This window comes from Saccopteryx bilineata, chromosome 5, assembly GCF_036850765.1.
Source record: "Saccopteryx bilineata isolate mSacBil1 chromosome 5, mSacBil1_pri_phased_curated, whole genome shotgun sequence".
Taxonomy (NCBI): Eukaryota; Metazoa; Chordata; class Mammalia; order Chiroptera; family Emballonuridae; genus Saccopteryx; species Saccopteryx bilineata.
In genome coordinates, this window is record NC_089494.1 from 85,947,819 (window position 1) to 85,968,856 (window position 21,038).

Genomic DNA, 21,038 nt, shown 5'->3' on the forward strand with positions numbered 1-21,038 from the left:
ACAGGCCAGTGCTCTAAGGTGTTTGGACTCCCGCTCAAACAACTTTAGTGCCACCAGTGATTTTTAAGGTTTAAAGATAGCTATAAGGTGACTGCCTGGTAAGGACACCCACTGTTGTGTGAGCAGAGGTTTGAGAGAGAAGATGCTAAGCTTCTCTCAAGTCCCTGCTGGAGCACTATCTCTATCGAGGGCCAGGACGTGGGAGGGTTGGTGTAGTGTGTGTGAAGAGTTGGAGGTGGGCCCTGGGCACTCAATAACATGTTTACATTATGGTTCTGTGGAGGTAAACAAAAGTCAGCAGGGAGGTTACGGAAAGCATTGGAGGGCCATCTGCCCCAGACCCGCCGCAGTCTACATCGCCTGGATCCCGGGGCTCAGTACCACCGTCCACAGATCGCCCAGTTAAGCCACGGGAAGGCGGGCGCCCCTTCAGAGGCCCCGCCCCTCCGGCGCGCGCCTGCGCTTCCCCGCCCTGACCGCCCCGCCTCTCACCTCCCCCGCCCGCGTGGTCGCCGCCGCCGCAGCCGCCCTAAAGGAGCTGGGGGAGGACGGTGGCCCGAAAGGCTCGCCGCAGACAACGCGGCGGCGATGTCCGCGAGCCAGGCGGGTGCCGCGGCGGCAGCGGCGGGGCCTCGCGCGCGGCAACGTGGCCTGGGCTTCGGCCTCCCTCCGGTTCCTAGGAAGCGGGCCGGCGGCCAGCGCGGGAGCAGCGGAGGCAAAGGCCGCGGCGCGTGTCTCTCCTCTCCGTCAGCCTGAGCCGGGGGAGGCCAGGCGGACCGGGTGGCTGGAGGGGGTCCGCTGCCTGAGAATGGGAATTCTCTTCACCAGGATATGGAGACTGTTCAATCACCAGGGTGAGGGGCTCGGACCGAGGGCGTACGGGTGGAGAAGAGGGTCAACCCTGGCCGGGGGAGGGAGGGTCTCCAAATACTTCCGGAGTGTGGGCGGCGGTCGCGCGCCGTCTGCGCGGGCTGCGAGCTGGAGAGGTGCGGTCCTGGGTTGTTGAGTCCCACTCCCAGCTCGGGGATGGTTCCCGGCTCACCCTTTGTCTTAGGGGACCTTCCAAAGAAACCCATTCCGCAGATACACCCATTGCTCCGATTTCGGTTAGGAATAGAAAACATTTCGTGTCTGACTCCCTGAGTGGCACAGCCTGGCCTACCTTCCAGCCCCCTTTCCTCCAGCAATTGGGTTTGCACACTACGGAGAAATGCTGGGGCTGTCTGGGACGAAGGTTACAGGTTCTGGCCCTAGCCACACCGCGGAGCGACTGAGGTGGCAGAATGCGGAAAACACGAGGCGTCGCTCTTGTCAGTACAGGTTTATGAGCCGCCTTTGCCCCTCCGCCGGCTTTAGGAACACTCTTCTGCTCCTGAGGAGTGATGGATCTCTGCCTGTTTGCCATATTTATATCTGTGTTTAAGGTTAAGCTTAAGGTCATTTTTCTACTTCTGTTGCTTATTTAAGTAGTTTGGTTTAAAATGTTAGTGTTTCACTTAAAGCATTTAAAAGCCATGTCATGAAACATTTGTTAATGGGGGGTGACTACCAAATAACCAAGTAATTATAGAGTGTATTATCATATAGGGATGGTTAAATTAACCTAAACTCATATATTGCCTTGAAATGTATATCAGGCTTATTAAAATTTGTTACAAAATGAGTATAAAACTAGGGAAAGGATGTAATTTTAACAAAAAGCCTCCACAGTCATTAAGATACAATATAGACAGTGGTGTACTTTTTCTTTTTAACTCAGGTTGGGTGATTCATCATTCCTGCTGCCAGTAATTTAGTTTGTTTCTTGTGTAAGCTGCTGGTGGTGTCACATCCCAAATTTTACAATAAAGACTTAGTGAATGGTGGCATCTATTATATACAACCACTAACCCCATCTCCTTCATGATTCAGCCTCACCTCTATGAGAAGGTGACCAGAAGTAGCAGAATTCAAACTTCTGATCTCTAGAGGATCTTTTTCAAAAATAAAGATGATAGTGTAGCTCACATGATACTAAATGGAAAAGCAGTATTTCCAATTATTTTTCTGTTGTACAGATTTCTCATAAAGTAGAGAAAACCAGTTTGAATACACACTCACTCTGGCTAGCTGTTTATGTTGAGTGAGGGAGAGTAGGAGCTAGTCAGTCCCTTAACCTATCCGGTGCTAGATACTCTCACCTGGAATACCAGGGATTTTGTCTCTGACTGTAGTGCCAACAAATCTTGAAAACTTAATCTCTGAGTGAAATATTGAAGCTTACATTGCTATAAAATTGTTGATGTCTATAGTAAGTAAGATCTATTCTAATTTTAACACCCATACTTTTGTATCATTTTTTAAATGAAGCTAGTTTCAACTTTGCTATAAAACTTAGGCTTTGCTTGTCAGTTGACTCTGGTACTGCAAGAAAGATATATATCCTTTTTTTTTTCCTTGTGGGAGAGACAGAGAGTCAGAAAGAGGGACAGATAGGGACAGACAGATGGGAAGGGAGAGAGATGAGAAACATCAATTCTTCGTTGCTGTTCCTTAGTTCATTGATTGATTTCTCATATGTGCCTTGACTGGGGAGCTACAGCAGACCGAGTAACCCCTTGCTTGAGCCAGCGACCTTGGGCTCAAGCTGGCAACCTCGGGTGGAACCTGGGTCCTCCACATCCCAGTCCGACGTTCTATCCACTGCGCCACTGCCTGGTCAGGCCACTTTCTATATTGAGTCAATGACAAAATTATTTGTCTCTGTAACTTAAGTATGAATTAGAGCTTTGCCAGCAGCTACTTGCCAATAATAAGAAATTAGAGTGTATGCATTGTTACCACTAAAAACCTAATACAGTGTTCTTGTTACCTGTATTTTGTGGTAATTTTTGACTGGACATTTATTTCAGTGCTGGGAAATTAATAGAAAGAGGAATAAATGAAGTTAAGTTCTAGAAATTTAGGTGTCAATATTGTGAAATTTGAATAAACTTTCCTTTCTGCGAAATGATGTAGTTATGGTATCAGTAGAGTCACTCTTCAAAATATTCATCTTTAAATCTAATTTCAGATTCTTGTTAGTCTTTTTGACTCTCTATTAAATTGGATATGTCTAAGTTAGATATATCTTGGATGCTGTATTTTATCCTCAAAAGATACAGAACATTCCATAGTCCAGGGGTTGGGAACCTATGGCTCGCGAGCCAGATATTTTCTCTTTTGATGGCTGCATCTGGCTCACAGACAAGTCTTTAATAAAAAAAATAATGTTAAAAATATTAAATATTCTCATGTATTACAATCCATTCTTTTCCTTCCACTCATGTTCATGGTTACGGGTAGCTGGAGCCAATCACAGCTGTCCTCCGGGACAACACCAAATATTTATTTATTTATTTATTTATTTATTTATTTATTGTATTTTTTGAAGCTAGAAACGGGGAGAGACAGTCAGACAGACTCCTGCATGCGCCCACCAGGGGGCGATGCTCTGCCCCTCCGGGGCATCGCTCTGTTGTGACCAGAGCCACTCTAGCGACTGGGGCAGAGGCCAAGGAGCCATCCCCAGCACCCGGGCCATCTTTGCTCCAATGGAGCCTCGGCTGCGGGAGAGGAAGAGAGAGACAGAGAGGAAGGAGAGGAGGATGGGTGGAGAAGCAGGTGGGCGCTTTTTCTGTGTGCTTAGGCTGGGAATCGAACCCGGGACTTCTGCACACCAGGCCGACGCTCTACCACTGAGCCAACCGGCCAGGGCACACCACCAAATTTTTATTAGATAATGTGTAATGTACATGGGATGTTGTATGGCTCTCACAGAATTACATTTTAAAATATGCGGCATTCATGGCTCTCTCAGCCGAAAAGGTTCCCAACCCCTGCTATAGTCTTTTCATAAACTCTTGGAAGGAAAAAACTTAAACTGTATGGTATCTCTTTTTCTGAAACCCCTTTAGAACAACTTTCTCAGTTTAAGTTTAGATAGGTTGAATGCACAGTGAAAGCTAATTACATAATAGCCAAACTTGAAAAACCAGAGTTTGCATTTAGATAATATGTATTTAAGTAAAATAGAGTACAAACTTTGTTCTAGATGCTGTTGTATGCATCACTTAAAAAAAGGTTTCAACAGTCCTTTGAAGGAGTTACTCTCTTCTACTGAAAAGAGGAAACTGAGGTTCCCCTGGAGTGATTTTCCTGAGCCATACAACTGGTCGTGTCAAATTCGGGCAAGTTAAAACACTGAAGAAATATGTTGCTTACGTTTGTCGTTTCAAAGAGGAGATTGGTATCTTTTCCCCCCCATTAACTTCTGCAGTTACTAAACTAAGTTTTTAGGACTTTGAAGAGTTGCCATTACTATCTTTTAATATATTGAATAGAAGGGGGTGTGATCAGTGTTTGGTTTGTTTATTAAATGAATATTTTTTGAGCACCTCTTTTGTATCCGTAACTATTTATTATAAGTGGCGGGCATAAAGCTTGGAACAAAACAGAAAAAGCCTCCTGCCTTTATGGAGCATTCATTCTTGTTTGGAGAAACAGAAAATAGTCTAACTCCATCTTTATCGATAAAATAGCAGTTAACATTTACTGATTTATGCAAGGTTAGGAATGGTGTACCAGATTAGTTGATTTAGTCTTCACTTCATTGATTTACTCTTCATAGCAACCGTATGAAGTAGGTATTCTCCCCATTCTGTATGGGCAAAGAAACATTGGGTAACTTGTTTGCTTTAAGGTACTACTATTAAAAGTGGTAGCTTGGAATCATATGTCTAGTGCCTGAGTTAGTGCTGTCAAAAAACCCCATTTTTTTGTATAAGAACAATTTATGTTAGATAAAGGGAAGAGCTTTCTGACACTAATGTGAACAATGAACGAAGTGAAATTTTCCCATTGATAACCTTGCATCATTTTTCTGATTGGTTCTTAGAAAAGATGTAAGTGATAAATGAGTTCTGGAGAAACTACTTCTGCTGCCAGAACCTGGTGCTAGGAAAGCCACCTCTGCTTCTGTTGTTTCCTTATTATTGTATGGAAGATTAAAGGAATAGAAGAGACCGTATAGAAACTGAGTAGCCAAAGGAGTGGGCTTTACCAGTTATTAAAAATTTTAGCTCCAAATTAACTCTTTTTTTTTTTTTTTTTCAAAATTAACTCTTTGTACATGCTCTGCGGATATGGAGCAGCTGACAGAATGTTAAACTTTCTTGGTAGCTAGCATTGGAAGGACACTGCAAGAGGAAACGATTTTCTTCCTGGGTAAAGGGTGCTCTCAACAGGATTTGTCCTGCTCTTACAGTGTGAACACCTTCAATAGCTGGTTCTTGTGTGCATAGTGGTCAGCAGTCAGCAACTGCTTGGCGCACCCAGTACAGTTGATTTCAGAACTGAGACCCTCTGGCAAAATACATCCCAGTGAACAGCTTTCCCCAGCAGCCTAGAGGGGGAGATTTTCAGCATGCCGCAGGCGAGTCTGCACAGCTACATCTCCGGTGTTCAGTGAGCCATAGCCAGGCCTCCAGCAAAGTCTGGGTCTCAGTCCTTGGAACTGGAGGGAGTTCTGTGTCGGCCCTAGGAGTAAAGGCTCCATGTATTTGTCATTCCTTTCATCTTACAGTTATTTCTTTTTTCTTTTTTTTTGTATTTTTCTGAAGCTGGAAACGGGGAGAGACAGACAGACTCCCGCATGCGCCCGACCAGGATCCACCCAGCACGCCCACCAGGGGCAACGCTCTACCCACCAGGGGGCGATGCTCTGCCTCCGGGGCGTCGCTCTGCCCCAGAGCCACTCTAGCGCCTGGGGCAGAGGCCAAGGAGCCATCCCCAGCGCCCGGGCCATCTTTGCTCCAGTGGAGCCTTGGCTGCGGGAGGGGAAGAGAGAGACAGAGAGGAAGGAGGGGGTGGGGGTGGAGAAGCAAATGGGCGCGTCTCCTATGTGCCCTGGCCGGGAATCAAACCCTGGTCCTCCGCACGCCAGGCTGACGCTCTACCGCTGAGCCAACCGGCCAGGGCTACAGTTATTTCTTATTAGCCAATCTGTCATTACCCCAACCCCTGTAATAATAATTTTCTCTAAACTTTGCAACTTCACGCTATTGTGTGGCTTCTGTTTTCTGATTGGATCTCTACTTTTGCCGTGTATAAATTGTTTTTCTTTCAGCAACTGCTTAGTGCAAAAGAGATGTTGGTATTTTTTTCCTAAAACTACTGTTGGTATAAATAGCAAGTTTATCTTCAAACTTTGTTTTTTATTAATAATCCTTTTTGATTTGAAAATGAAATTTTTAATATATAATGATTTCAGTTATTTCCCTTCTAATCTTTATAACTTCTAGATTTATTTATCTATTCATACTATCTTAAGCACTTTATTCCAGACTCTCTGCAGTGGCCTGAGAAAACTATGGTGACCCTGACAGAAATAGATTTTTTGCTGTTGTGAAATAGAATCAATAGGGCTAAGTGATAGTTTGGATATGAGATGAGAATGAAGAAACAGGATGGCTCTCAATTTATCTGTCTTAGTGTTTGTGTTTTCTGATTTTCATATGACTCACAGAGATAGAAGGCCTCTGATATGACAATGGTTTTTGTTTGTTTTTGTTCTTAACCTAATTTACTAACTGACCATTTGAGGGATATATAATATATTCACTCCTAGGAACTGGCAATAAATGGAACTGGTTGGCTGCTTGGGTGTATGAAAAGGAAATAGTGAAACTAGAAGCATTTTTGTGATAAAACAGTAAAATACTGATGATTAGTAAAGCCTAAAGGATAACTCAAAACTCCATCCAATATTGTAACAGTGTATAGTTGTTTTGGTTTATAGGAGTAAGGGCAAGAATGCTGTAGCATAGATATTCCAAAAGAGAAATCATACTAAGCGGTAAACTTGTAATGAATCACATGCATCAAAGAATTGGAATAGTCAAAATTTTATTACATTTGCCCATAATAACATCTCTTATTTTGCATATAGTATTTTAGGTTCTGTGGAGTACTTGTCTTGAAGTACATTTTACTACTTTTTGGCTACAAATTTGTTTTGCATAGGCTATTGTTCCATTTTGGTAATAAGAGAAATAGGTTGGGTGGTGAAAAAAGCCTAAAGATGATCCAAAGAAGCTGATTTAGTACAGATATACCTCATTTTATTGCATGTCTCAGATACTGTGTTTTTTACAAGTTGAAGGATTGTGGCAACCCTGCATTGAGCAAGTCTACTGGTGCCATTTTTTTAAAAAAATATTTTATTTTATTGATTTTTTTAGAGAGAGAGGAGTGAGAGAGAGAGAGACAGAGAGAGAAGGGGGAGGAGCAGGAAGCATCAACTCCCATATGTGCCTTGACCAGGCAAGCCCAGGGTTTCGAACCGGCGACCTCAGTGTTCCAGGTCGACGCTTTATCCCACTGCGCCACCACAGGTCAGACCCTGGTGCCATTTTTTTCAGCAGCATTTTCTCATTTTGTGTCTCTGTCACATTTTGTGATTCTGATAACATTTCAAACCTTTTTTTTTTTTTTTTTGACAGAGAGAGAGAGAGAGTCAGAGGGAGGGATAGATAGGGACAGACAGGAAGGGAGAGAGATGAGAAGCATCAATTCTTCGTTGCGGCACCTTAATTTTTCATTGATTGCTTTCTCATATGTGCCTTGACCATGGGCCTTCAGCAGACTGAGTAACCCCTTGCTCAAGCTAGCCACCTTGGGCTCAAGCTGGTGAGCTGTGCTCAAGCCAGATGAGCCCTCGCTCAAGCTAGTGACCTTGAGGTTTTGAACCTGGGTCCTCCACATCCCAGTCTGATGCTCTATCCACTGTGTCACCACCTTGTCAGGCTATTTCAAACTTTTTCATTACTATTTATTTGTAATGACGATCTGTGATCAGTTATCTTTGATGTTACTATTGTAATTATTTGGGGGTGCAATGAACAATGCCCATGCATGTAAGACAGCAACCTTAATAAATAAATGTTCTGTGTGTTCTGACTGCTCCATCTACTGGCTGCCCCCTCATCTCTGTGTCTTTCCTACAGCCTCCCTGTCCCTGAGAACAATATTGAAATGAGGCCAATTAATAACCCTACAGTGACCTCTAAGTGTGAAGGAGAAGAAAAAAGTTGCATGTCTCTCAGTTTAAATCAAAAGCTGGAAATTATTAAGCTTAGTGAGGAAGGCATGTAGAAAACCGAGATAGGCCCTGGCTGGTTGGCTCAGCAGTAGAGCATCCACCCAGCGTGTGGAAGTCCTGTATTCAATTCTTAGTCAGGGCGCACAGTAGAAGAGCCCACCTGTTTCTCCACCCTTCCCCCTCTCCTTCCTGTTTATCTCTCTCTTCCCTTCCCACAGCTGAGGCTCCATGGGAGCAAAGTTGGCCCCGGGTGCTGAGGACGACTCCATGGTCTCTGCCTCAGGTGCTAGAATGGCTCCGGAGCAACAGAGCGACGCCCCAGATGGGCCGAGCATCAGCCCCTGCTGGGCATGCTGGTTGGATCCCGGTCAGGCACATGCAGGAGTCTGTCTGACTGCCTCCCTGCTTCTAACTTCCGAAAAATACAAAAAAAAAAAAAAAAAGCCCAAGATAAGCCAAAAGCTAAGCCTTTGCATCAAACCATTAACCAAATTGTGAATGCAAAGGAAAAGTTCTTAAAAGGAAATTAAAAGTGCTACTCCAATGCACACATAAATGATAAGAAAGCAAAACAGCATTATTGCTGATACGGAAAAAGTTTTAGTGGTCTGGATAAATCAAATCAGCCTTAGCATTCCCTTAAGCCAAAGCCTAACTCAAGAAGAAAACCGTAACTCCTTTGAATTCTAGGTGAAGAAGCTGTAGAAGAGTTTGAAGCTAGCAGAGGTTATACAGTTCATAAGGTTTGAGGAAAGAAACTGTTTCCATACATAAAAGTTCAAGGTGAAGCAGCAAGTGCTAATGTCAAAGCTGCAGCAGTTATCCAGAAGATACAGGTTAATTAATGAAGGTGGCTGTGCTAAGCAACAGATTTTCAGTGCTGATGAAACAGTTCTATATTGGAAAAAGATGCTACCCAGGACTTTCATAGCTAGAGGGGAAAAGTCAGTGCCTGGCTTTAAAGCTTCAAAAGGACCGGCTGACTCTGATTAGGGGCTAAGGCAGCTGGCAATTTTCAGTTGAAGCCAGTGGTTATTTACCATTCCAAAAATCCTAGAATCTTTAAGAATTATACTAAATTTACTCTGCCTTTGCTTTATAAACAACATGGTTTACTGAATATTTTAAGCCACTGTTGAGACCTTCCACTTAGAAAAAAAATTTCTTTCAAAATATTACACTGCTCAGTGATAATGCACCTGGTCACCCAAAAGCTTTGATGGAGATGTACAGTAAGATTAATGTTGTTTTTATGCCTGCTGACACAAATTTCATTCTGTGGCCCATGGATCAAGGACTAACTTTCATGTCTTGTTTAAGAAGTATATTTTGTAAGGTTATCACTGCCATAGGTAGTGATTTCTCTGATGCATCTGGACAAAGTAAATGGAAAACCTTCTGGAAAGGTTTTACCATCCTAGATGCCATTAAGAACACTTGTGATTAATGAGAAGAACTCTAAAGATCAACATTTACAGGAGTTTGAAAAAAGTTTATTATAGCCCTCACTCATGACTTTGAGAAGTTCAAGACTTCAATGGAGAAAGTTACTGCAGATGTGGTGGAAATAGAGAATTAAATTAGAAGTAGAGTCTAAAGATATGGTTGAATTGCTGCAATCTCATCATAAAACTAATGGATGAAGAATTGCTTCTTCTGGATAAGCAAAGAATGTATTTTATTGAGATGGAATCTACTGGTAAAGATGCTGTGAAAGTGATAACTAAAAAGGATTTAGAATATTATATGAACGTAGTTGATAAAGTCAAGGCAGGGTTTGAGGGGATTGACTCCAATTTTGAAAGAAGCTCTGTGGGCATCACATACTACAAAGAAATTGTTCATGAAAGAGTCAATCCATATGGCAGAATTCATTGCTGTCTTATTTTAAGAAATTGACACAGCCACCCCAACTTTCAGCAGCCACCACCCTGATCAGTCAGCAGCCATCAAAATCGAGGCCAGCAAAAAGATTACTACCCACTGAAGGCTCAGATGATGGTTAGTATTTTTTAGCAATAAAGTATTTTTAATGTAAAGAGGTTTTTTTTGGCCCTGGCCGGTTGGCTCAGCAGTAGAGCATCGGCCTAGCGTGCGGAGGACCCGGGTTCGATTCCCGGCCAGGGCACACAGGAGAGGCGCCCATTTGCTTCTCCACCCCTCCGCCGCGCTTTCCTCTCTGTCTCTCTCTTCCCCTCCCGCAGCCAAGGCTCCATTGGAGCAAAGATGGCCCGGGTGCTGGGGATGGTTCTGTGGCCTCTGCCCCAGGCGCTAGAGTGGCTCTGGTCGCAACATGGCGACGCCCCCGGAGGGGCAGAGCATCGCCCCCTGGTGGGCAGAGCATCGCCCCTGGTGGGCGTGCCGGGTGGATCCCGGTCGGGCGCATGCGGGAGTCTGTCTGACTGTCCCTGTTTCCAGCTTCAGAAAAATGAAAAAAAATAAATAAATAAAGAGGTTTTTTTTTTTTAGACAAAATGCTATTATATATTTAACAGCCTTGGTCGGCAAACCGCGCCTCATGAGCCACATGCGGCTATTTGGCCCCCTGAGTGTTTAGCAAAGGCCAGCTTAGGAGTACCCTGATTAAGTTAATAACAATGTACCTACCTATATAGTTTAAGTTTAAAAAATTTGGCTCTCAAAAGAAATTTCACTCTCTCCGTTCCTGTCTGTCTGTCCCTGTCTATCCCTCTCTCTGACTCTCTCTCTGTCCCTGTAAAAAAAAAAAGAAATTTCAGTCGTTGTACTGTTGATATTTGGCTCTGTTGACTAATGAGTTTACTGACCACTGGACTACAGTATTTATAAACATAACTTCTATATACACTGGGAAGCCAAAAAATTAGCAGGACTTACTGTATTGCAATATTCACTTTATTGTAGTGGCCTGGAACCAAACCTGCAATATTTTGATGTATGCCTGTATTAAAAAGTGTGAATAATCTAACTGTTTTGGTGAATAAACTGGCTTTTTACCATTGAGTTGGCACCTTTATCTTTGAGCTCATTTCACAAATGTCTTATTTTTATAATTCTTATTGTGACCCACATGTTATACCTTAAAATTAAGCTGTTAGAAAACAGCCATTGGTGCTTTATTGTAAAAGCACAGGACAACTTAAAGATAAGTCTTGGGAGAGAGTGGATGAAGTTGGTAATGAATGTGGCTTCTAGGTGTTCAGGCAGGATGAAGAGGTTGAAGGTCCTCTGGATCATGGATTCCTCATGGAATGCCCTCCAAAGAAGTTTCAGGCTGCTCTCCAAAAGGGGTGGGGAAGGTGAGAGACTAATGGTGCACTTCTGCTGGTCTTGCTAGGATATTCTTTTGAGTTACAAGAAGGTTAAAGTGCCATGCACTGAATTATACCATTGATAGAAAGAATGGATGAAATAGGGTATTAAAAATTTTTGTTTTTAATTAATCACTGGTGTTTTACTTATTTCAGAGCACAAAGTTATCATTGTTGGGCTGGACAATGCAGGGAAAACTACCATCCTTTACCAATTGTAAGTATTAAGTACTTAAAAATTTTTTATTTTATTGGTTATAGTTACTTTTTCTGCCTGGGTGGTATTTGCTTAATGAAAGCAATACAAAATTATATGGAATCTCAGTTACTCTGTAAGAAGCAGGTTGGCTATAAACCAGGAGCCAAATTTTAGCAACTGTTTCTAGAGAGTTGACATTTATATTTCATTGAACATATTGCCTGATTGTTTTGCTTATATTGTAGTAAGTAGAAGAAGAGTGTTTGTCTAGTTTCCTGGAATGAATCTAGAGTATTGCAGATAGTCCACTACCTCGTTTCACCTCTGTTTAAACCCTTAGCTCACTCTGATGAGCTACTTAACTGTAAAGGGAACATTTGGGTATGACATATAAAAGGAGCTCCAGTCTGATTTATGCCTTGATAGAAAAATATTCAAACAATCTAACTTCCTTGCTAATTGTAATATATTTGAACCTTTATTTTCAGTTCTATGAATGAAGTTGTACATACATCCCCTACAATAGGAAGTAATGTAGAAGAGATAGTGATTAATAATACACGATTCCTAATGTGGGATATTGGTGGCCAAGAATCTCTTCGTTCTTCCTGGAACACTTACTATACTAACACAGAGGTAATGTTTTTTAATATACGAGAACTTCAGTGAGCAGAATGCTTGGGAAGCACCTTCTAGATATGAACTCTTATAGTTAATCTTCTTGGAATATCATTGTATGTTATTAGAAGTAAAGTTTAAACATGGTAGAATCTTTGATTCCTTGTTTCAGGGTCAGTGTTCTGTATAGCCACTCTCATTGAAGCTTTAGGGAGGAGAATTGGTGATTGATTGGTCTGATTGTGTATTGATCCCAGAACTTAAGCACAGTAGTTGTTTTTCGGAGTGTGTAATTTCATTTTTTTATACTATTTATTTCTGTGTAGAGGAAATCTAGGTAAAATCTGGTGGTTTCAGTCCTGGCCAAAATAGTAGTATTTATTTTCTTTTATGCAACACAATTACACATTAACATTTTTTTCTTTTGTTTTTAAAACAAGTTAGACAAAACCATGTTTTTATTTATATGTTATTTCCCAAGAGGAAATTTCAGACAGATGACATTTCAGAGCTTTATTGTATAGACCATGTAAATTGAAAGACTGTGAAAATTGTTTTTATAGTGCTGATTATATCATCTTATAGTGCTGAGTTAATAAAAGTCCAAATGTGTACAAAGATGAATATTATCATTAACCTTTTGAGTAGTACGAATGTTCATGTACATCTTAATGCCTCCTGACCATCCAGAATACGATTGATTTATTTTAAAAATATGTAAGGCAACATTTAAAAAAGGCAAATGTATGTTATTATTGTTTCCATAAATTGGTTATCAAACAAAGATGATTTTAAGTTAATAAAACTAACTGGAACTAATTTCATTTTTTGAAAAAAAATACACTCCCGGGGGTCAGTGAGTATTAAAAGAAACTCACTACTCAAAGGGTTAAGACAAAATTAAAAATTAAAAGTGTTTCTAATGACCTGATCCCCCCAACACTTCATAACATGTTTTTTTTGGAGAAAGTAGATATGGCTACTATTCCTAAATAAAACACTGCAGGTATCAAATTCATGGCAATACTTTGAAAATTAATAGCTTTGTTAAAATACCTTGGAATTGAAGGAGTCTTACAGTAATAAAGCTACATATCAAGGTATTAAATGAGAGAAGAGGTAAAGTAGGGGTTCTCTTATCTATCTGCCTTAAGGTTCATGAAATCTGAAGAATAGGAAAGAGTGAAAATGACAGGTTTATTTGGAAATGAAAAGCTAGTTCTAAATAGTGCATGTTAATAATAGACAGTCAAAATGAACTTGGGCATCACGGATGCAATAGTAAAGTGACTATTATCTGCTCCTTTTCCCTGTTGGTAGGCATGGAGTTGAGGAAGAGGGGCAGTATAGCCCATTCTGTCCAGCTCCTTTACAAGTTTTTCCTACATCTTCTGATGCCACTCTCATCATTAGTTCAGAAAACAGTTGTGCTTGCCAGTAGCAGGTGCCATTTATTATAGAAGCGAGATATAAATTTATTCTCGCAATTTGTTAGTATTTAAAAATTAATTTTTTTAACTGACATGTTACTTTACTCCCATAACTTGCCCTTTTGGATTTTTGAATTGATACTAATAAATAATATCTGTCTAGAAGTAAGTTAAATTTAGGACTATAATATATTTTTTCTTATTGACTTATACTGTATAAATATAGGAGATTATCATTAGAAATCAAATTTTAATTTTTCATAGATACAGCAAGTCTTGGTTGTAACTCAGGTATTATACTAATATGGATAAAGTCTTATTAGCATTAAAGATACTATATTAGGAAATAAACATGTTATATATTGGTTAAAATATTAGCAGACTATACTAATAGAATGTTAGCATATATTCTCTTTTCTCTTAAAATTTAGTAAATACATTTAAAATAGAAATGGATCAGACCTTTAGGCTTGATGTGTAGTAGGTGTCTGGTTTTTCAGTAATACCATACCATAAAGTTCTAATTTCTTGATAGTTACAGCCTATAAATCAAAAAGTACTTTGTAAAGTTTACAAATATCAAATTTTATAATTACTAATGACTTTTTTTGTAATTATTCTAGTTTGTAATAGTTGTTGTGGACAGTACAGACAGAGAAAGGATTTCTGTAACTAGAGAAGAACTCTATAAAATGTTAGCCCATGAGGTAAGTAGATTCTGGCAAAAGATGTGTTTGTGGGATATTTCTATCACATTTTTTCTTTTTACCTTCTCATGAGGATGCTGTTTTAAATTTTTAAAGAAATTTTTTATCTCTGGACATGGCTGCTTTATAATTTTGATACTTCCCAAATTGGAAGCATATCTGGAAGCAGCAGAAAGATTGTGAAATCATTTGAATTTTATTTCCTGTATCCCAAATAAATTTGGTGTAGAAGTTTTCCTAAGCAAAAATACCTAAATTGGCTTTTCTCTTACATTTTAAATAGATTAATTATACAGAGGATTATCATTGGAAATGAGATAGCAAGTCTTGATTGTAACTCAGTTATTAGATTAATATTTGAATGTTGCTTATATGTTTCTCTGTGTTGTCCTTTGACTAAACAAAACTATATGACTATCCACATTTTCGTAGTAGTTGAGAAATATTACTGGTAGCATACATAAAAAATGAAATAAATTGAATAATATAGTCAGTAGTGATAGTAACTATAAAATCATATTTACTATAGTGGCAACTAATTATATTTTTATGCTTTTTATTAAAAATGGAATAAAGTCATTTATAGATGGAAATAGAAAAATGAATATTTAAATGTATATTGTATAATTTTTATTTTAGTGGAATTTTAATAAAGCTTAAGAAAACTGGGATATCTTTGTAATAGCATTTTATATATTTTTAGTACTGATTTGATGATTTGCATTAAGAGTTTTGGTATGTTTCAGGCAATTGTTCAGGACTTACGGAAAGCTAGTAAAGTGGTTATGTGAACTGAAGTTTCTGTTTTCCTGGTGGTACCATGCCCACCAAGGTGCACTTTCCCTTGTTTCGGACTGATTAGGGCAACCGTGGTAAACCCCTTGCGGCTTATTTTTTCAGATACATCTTGCTGTTGTTTTATGTGTTTAACATTGTGATTCTAGTTTGGGAAACAAGCTATAAAAGAGGTTGACCCACTAAAGATTTTTTTCATTTCCTTTTTATATTTTACAAAAATGAAAAATTTTTTCAGTTTATACCAAGGGTTCTTTTATGTTGTTCTGTGAAGAATTTGGAAAAAGAAAACTAAGACACACATATTTGTCTGGCTATGTTTTTTTACTCTATTAATAGATAGCCTTCCTATTTGGTTATTACTCTAATTGGCCAATATGTAGCAGGATCAGTATATAAAGTGGGGCTCAAATAAAGTCACTGAATTGTACTTGCTGGTGGCATTAACTTGGCCAGGTCAATAAACCTCATCTGTTATGGATGAATACTCTGAGGCCCAGAGGGTTAGCGTTCTCATCATGCAGGCTCTTTGCTGGGGCCAACTGACAAATAGGTCCTACTTGGAAAGTGAAAGAATACTGACCAGGGAGATCACCAGAGAGGAAAGTATTTACAAATGAAGGTAGGAGCAGGAGTCCCCAAACTTTTTACACAGGGGGCCAGTTCACTGTTCCTCAGACCATTGGAGGGCTCCCACATACAGTGCTCCTCTCACTGACCACCAATGAGAGAGGTGCCCCTTCTGGAAGTGTGGTGGGAGCTGGATAAATGGCCTTAGGGGGCCAAATTGCGGCCCGTGGGCCGTAGTTTGGGGACGCCTGACACTTCAAAGGGTCAAGAATAGCCAAATAGAGTTCTGGAGAACAAAAATGTATTAATGAAAAACAAATTTTGGGCCTGGGGTTAGTCAGATGTTTCATGCATATCACAATAACCAACAAAATCTTACCATCACTGATCAATCTTTATATATATTACTAAATACAAAACTATAAAATGTTTTTTGTGTGTGTTTTTTTCTTTTTAAGTAAGAAGAGGGGAGATAGTGAGATAGACTTTCACATGCGCCCTGACCAGGATCCACCTGGCAACCCTCATCTGGGGCCAGTGCTCTGCCCATCTGTAGCATGCTCTCAACCAAAGCTGTTTTTAGCACCTGAAGCAGTGGCTCCACAAAGCCATCCTCAGTGCCAGGGGCCAGCTTGCTAGAATTAGTCAAGCCACTGGCTGTGTGTGTGTGGGGTGCGGGGGGATGAGAGAGAGAGAATGAGAGAGAAGGGGAGGGGAGGAGGAGGAGAAGCAGGTGGTTGCCTCTCCTGTGTGCCCTGACCTGGAGTTGATCCCAGGACTTCCACATGCCGGGTTGACACTCGACTGCTGAGCCAACCAGCCAGGTCTAAAATGTTTTTAAATGTGATTGAAGGCTTCATCTTAAATGAAGTGCAAAACTTTGAAGCTCGTGAATCTTAAAATAGTTCCAAACACAAAAGGACAGATGAAATTTTATTCGGAATGACTCAACTTCTAGGAATTATCCTCAAATGAAGCTTTGAGATACAATTTGACGACTACATATGGCATAAAGAAGATGCTAAGTAAATATATCTTGTATGTCCTATTATTCATCTTGACTAAACTAAAAAATATTTTTTAACTCCTAAGACCAGAAATCTGTAATATGCAGCAGAAAGTTTTTAAAAGTGTTTAAAATGGCTGGTGTACAAAAGGTCACCGCTGTTCACCTTGTACTTGGACCTCTTGTTAAGTCAAGTTGATGAACAGCCTTAATCCAATATAATTCATTTTTACTATTATCATAATGCACAATTAGTTCTGAGGTTATTTATTAAAAGCTAAAGGGCTATTTTCTTTTTCTAAATACTTGAAAATAGGTAAAATAGCTGTTGGGTTTGTTTCTTTAAATCAAGAAACCCAAATAAAAACATTTGAGCCTGTGAGATCAATAAAGATATTTAATATGGGTGTATATATTGTTTTTTGGTTTGTTTGTTTTGTTTTTGTCTTGGAGACCTTTCAGTAAAAGGCTTTATTTCTTACACTTTTCAAATCATAGTCCAGGGACTTCTTCAAATAATTTAATCACTAAAAGTGAGGAATATAGATTATTTATAAATAAGATAATATAGCCTCATGTTTCCTAACTTGTGCCAAGTATTTCTGTTGTCAAAATTTTTGTTCTTTGAACATGCTAGCAATAGCACTCTTGACCTAGATAAGGGATTGCAACACTAGCATGAGATATAGAAACCTGGAAGATAGGAAGATAGGAATTAAATCCATGGAAAGTCCATCTACTCAGTGATTCAGACACATATCAACTACTGCTACTGTTCCATTTCCATTGAGGGTAAGAGAAAAAATATCCTTGATATTGAATATATATACACTACTTATAGTCCATCCTTTCAGATTTTGCCTTTTTATTTAAACAGGTAAACTGAGCTATAGGTGAAACAAATTGAATTTGAAATCTTAAAAGTTACATTCTAGAACAGCAATTTTCAACCTTCTTCTCATGACACACATAAACTGTTTATTAAAATTCTGTAGCACTAATAACTGCATTTTTTTGTTGATCTGACAAAAAGATAGGTATAACTTTGATTCATTCACACTGACGGCTACTGTGTTGGCTGTTGTCATTTTTTAATTGAAAGTCTAAGGGAAAAGAGGTCAGTGCCCCAACCCAATAGGTATTGCATGTTTTAAAAATTCTTGTGACACATGGGTTTTATTTATATTGCTGTTCCAGAGTTCCTTTTCTGACCATGCTATTTAGGTAACTGTCGTTAACTGCACCATAGCTGCCATCCTGAAGAGGGCACTGTAACTAAGTCAGTCTTCATTGTTATATTAAATACTTTACGTAAGTTCTTTTGCCACTTACGGTTTTATTTACGTCAGAAGGAATCAAAGAAATCAATGAAACAAGAGTAGAATAATGTGGAGACTTTCCTGCTTCAAACACATATACACATGATTGAAACCAAAACATCCCACTAAAATCCCCAGGAGGAGGAAAGATGGCGTTCAGCACAACTAGAAAGCTTGCAAGCATAGCACCAACACTACAGGTTCTCTATATTTAGGAAGAATTTTATCAGAGTTTAATCCACTGAGTGTATCCATTATGAATTCTTAGCTCATGGACTTGAGGTTGTCTATTGACACCTTAAAATTGAACATAAACTTATTTTTTTGAGTATATGTGCATTTTTATGAGGAGAAGGTCTATAACTTTCAATAAATTATCAGGGATGTTCTGCTTGTAAAAATGATTAGGACAGAAAATGAGGTCAAATAGAATCAAAGAGACTGGCCCTGGCTGGTTGGCTCAGTGGTAGAGCGTCAGCCTGGCGTGCGGAAGTCCCGGGTTCGCTCCCCAGCCAGGGCACACAGGAGAGGCGCCCACCTGCTTCTCCACCCCTCCCCCTCTCCTTCCTCTCTGTCTCTCTCTTCCCCTCCCGCAGCTGAGGCTCTGTTGGAGCAAAGGATGGCCCGGGCGGTGGGGATGGCTCCGTGGCCTCTGCCCCAGGTGCTAGAGTGGCTCTGGTCACGGCAGAGCATCGCCCCTGGTGGGCGTGCCGGGTGGATCCCGGTTGGGCGCATGCGGGAGTCTGACTGCCTCCCCGTTTCCAGCTTCAGAAAAATACAAAAAAAAAAAAAAAAAAGAATCAGAGACTAAGAGCCTTGGTCTGTGTTGCAAGTAAAACATACTAGTCAATTAGGGACATGCACAAAGGTAAAGGTAATTCTTTTTTGGGGACAATAAGTAAACTAACCTTCACCAAAAGCCAAATACTAAACTGAGTACTATAAATGTATAATAATACTTCCATTCATTTATTGAAACCATGTCCCTAAGAGGTAGGTGGTATCAGCATTATATAGATATGGGGCAGCAACTATAATGGGAATATCTCAGCTCAAACTGGGTCTATTATTGAGTAGCTAGATGACCTTGTATGAGCTACTTACACCTGAAGCTTATTCTCCTCATCTGTAAAATGGGAATAGTAAAGCCTACCTTAGAGCAATCTTGTGAGAAACAAAGAGATTTTGTTTAGAGAAAGGTTAGTATCAATATAATGGGTGGTTTGCTCAAGTTAGACACTCAATAAATGTTGGTAATGAGGTACCAATTCAGAAAAGTTAAAGAACTTGCTTCAGAGTCAAAGAATTGAAATGGTATAACTTACTATGTAATTGGAAAATTTGATAAGTTTAATACCAATCCAAGATGGCCCTATCAAGTATTCAAACCTAAGACATCTTCATGGACAGTGATAGAGGAGCTGGGCCTTGTAAGATGAATAGAGTTGGTTTAGGATAGCACTGCTCAACTAAGAATCAAGCCCTAAGTCTCTAAGGCATACATTTTATGTAATGAATTAGTTTATTTCTTATACACCTAGAAGGCACTAACTTTAAAGAAACCTATACATAAAGTATAGATTGAAGTAGAATTTTGAATAGCTCTTGAGTGCCATGCCAAAGAGCAGTTCTTAGTAGCCAAAGAAACCTAGTTTTGGGTTGAGGGAAATGAGAAATGACGTATTTGAAGACATGATTGTTAAATATAGCACTTAGAACCATAAATTAATCTAGAACTATAAGAAATATATAAATTCATACAAGTATAGACTGATTTATTTAAAATGTGTTCAGTTTGAAATTTACCTTGTATCAGTATAAGAGTTATGAGATGTTTTTATATCAAGTAGTTGAGAAATTCAAAAAATACTCATTGAGTTGAAAAAAATCTCTGAAAAAAATGCACTGCGCCTTACAGTTTTATTTGCTTTTATAGGATCTAAGGAAAGCTGGATTGCTGATTTTTGCTAATAAACAAGATGTTAAAGAATGCATGACTGTAGCAGAAATCTCTCAGTTTTTGAAACTAACTTCTATTAAAGATCACCAGTGGCATATCCAGGCATGCTGTGCTCTTACTGGCGAGGGGTAAGAAGTCTTTCTCATGTCTTTAGCTTAGAAATAGGAATTTCTTCTTAAAATCAAATTTTAAGGTTACCGTGTACAGAATGTTTATAAGGGAAAGTATGTAAGATATAGTCCATGTTTACAATGAGAGAGTTTTTAAATTGGTTCTGTAAAGAATAAAATACAACATATATTCACATAATCATACTGAACTAATATGTGAGTATATAGATAATAGTTGTAGGAGTTCAGAGAAAGTAGAATGTCATGGAGAACTGGAGAGTCAGAAAACAGGCTTAATAGTGGTGGGACTTCCACTATAAGAAAGGAACTAACACTTACTGAGCCTGCGCTGTCTTGAGTGTTTTCCTTACAGAGTATCATTAGTTTTCACTTTATGCATAAAGAAGTTGAAATAGGATTCATATGTGAGACTAACTTGGGTATACTGACTTTTGCCACCAGTGTTGTCAAGAGGGAGTTGTTGCATTTGTTGTAGAACTGTGCACCTGAAACCTGAACTTAGGTAGGTGCGTATAGTAGAATTTTGCCCTACTCAAATGCCCAGCAATAAAAGGATTTCAAGAAGAAAGTGGTTGTCAGCATTGTTAAATATAAGGTCCATGACCAGAAAGATGGAGAGAGTGTCATTGCTAGAGAGGGCATAGAGGAGGTTAGAGATAGGATAAAAAGCCAAAGGCGGAGCAAGCTACATAATGTTTTTTGTTGTTGTTTTTCCAAAATGTGGTAGATATGTATGTATTTAAAAGCAGAGAAAAAAAGAATTAAATTGGAGATGGAGGATTCTACAGGTCTTCAATTTGGAGTTGTGGTTCTTCCGGTGTTTGGAAAGGGCTGAAGCCTGGGGCACAGGGCCAGCTTCTGTTTGCGGCAGTCAGCAAGTGGAAATGCTTGGTT

The 21,038-nt window shown here is 39.6% G+C and overlaps 1 protein-coding gene across 2 annotated transcripts in view; it reads left to right on the forward strand.

The window, feature by feature from the left end:
• The first annotated feature begins 493 nt into the window (after positions 1-493).
• ARL5A (ADP ribosylation factor like GTPase 5A) overlaps positions 494-21,038 on the forward strand; it is a 31,338-nt gene continuing 10,793 nt past the window's right edge. For both annotated transcript variants that reach the window (XM_066233376.1, XM_066233374.1), the window contains exons 1-5: positions 494-854; positions 11,566-11,626; positions 12,097-12,244; positions 14,280-14,363; positions 19,990-20,141. In XM_066233376.1, the coding sequence (XP_066089473.1) occupies positions 809-854; positions 11,566-11,626; positions 12,097-12,244; positions 14,280-14,363; positions 19,990-20,141 (491 nt within the window). In that variant the 5' untranslated portion in view covers positions 494-808. The remainder of the gene's footprint in view (positions 855-11,565; positions 11,627-12,096; positions 12,245-14,279; positions 14,364-19,989; positions 20,142-21,038) is intronic.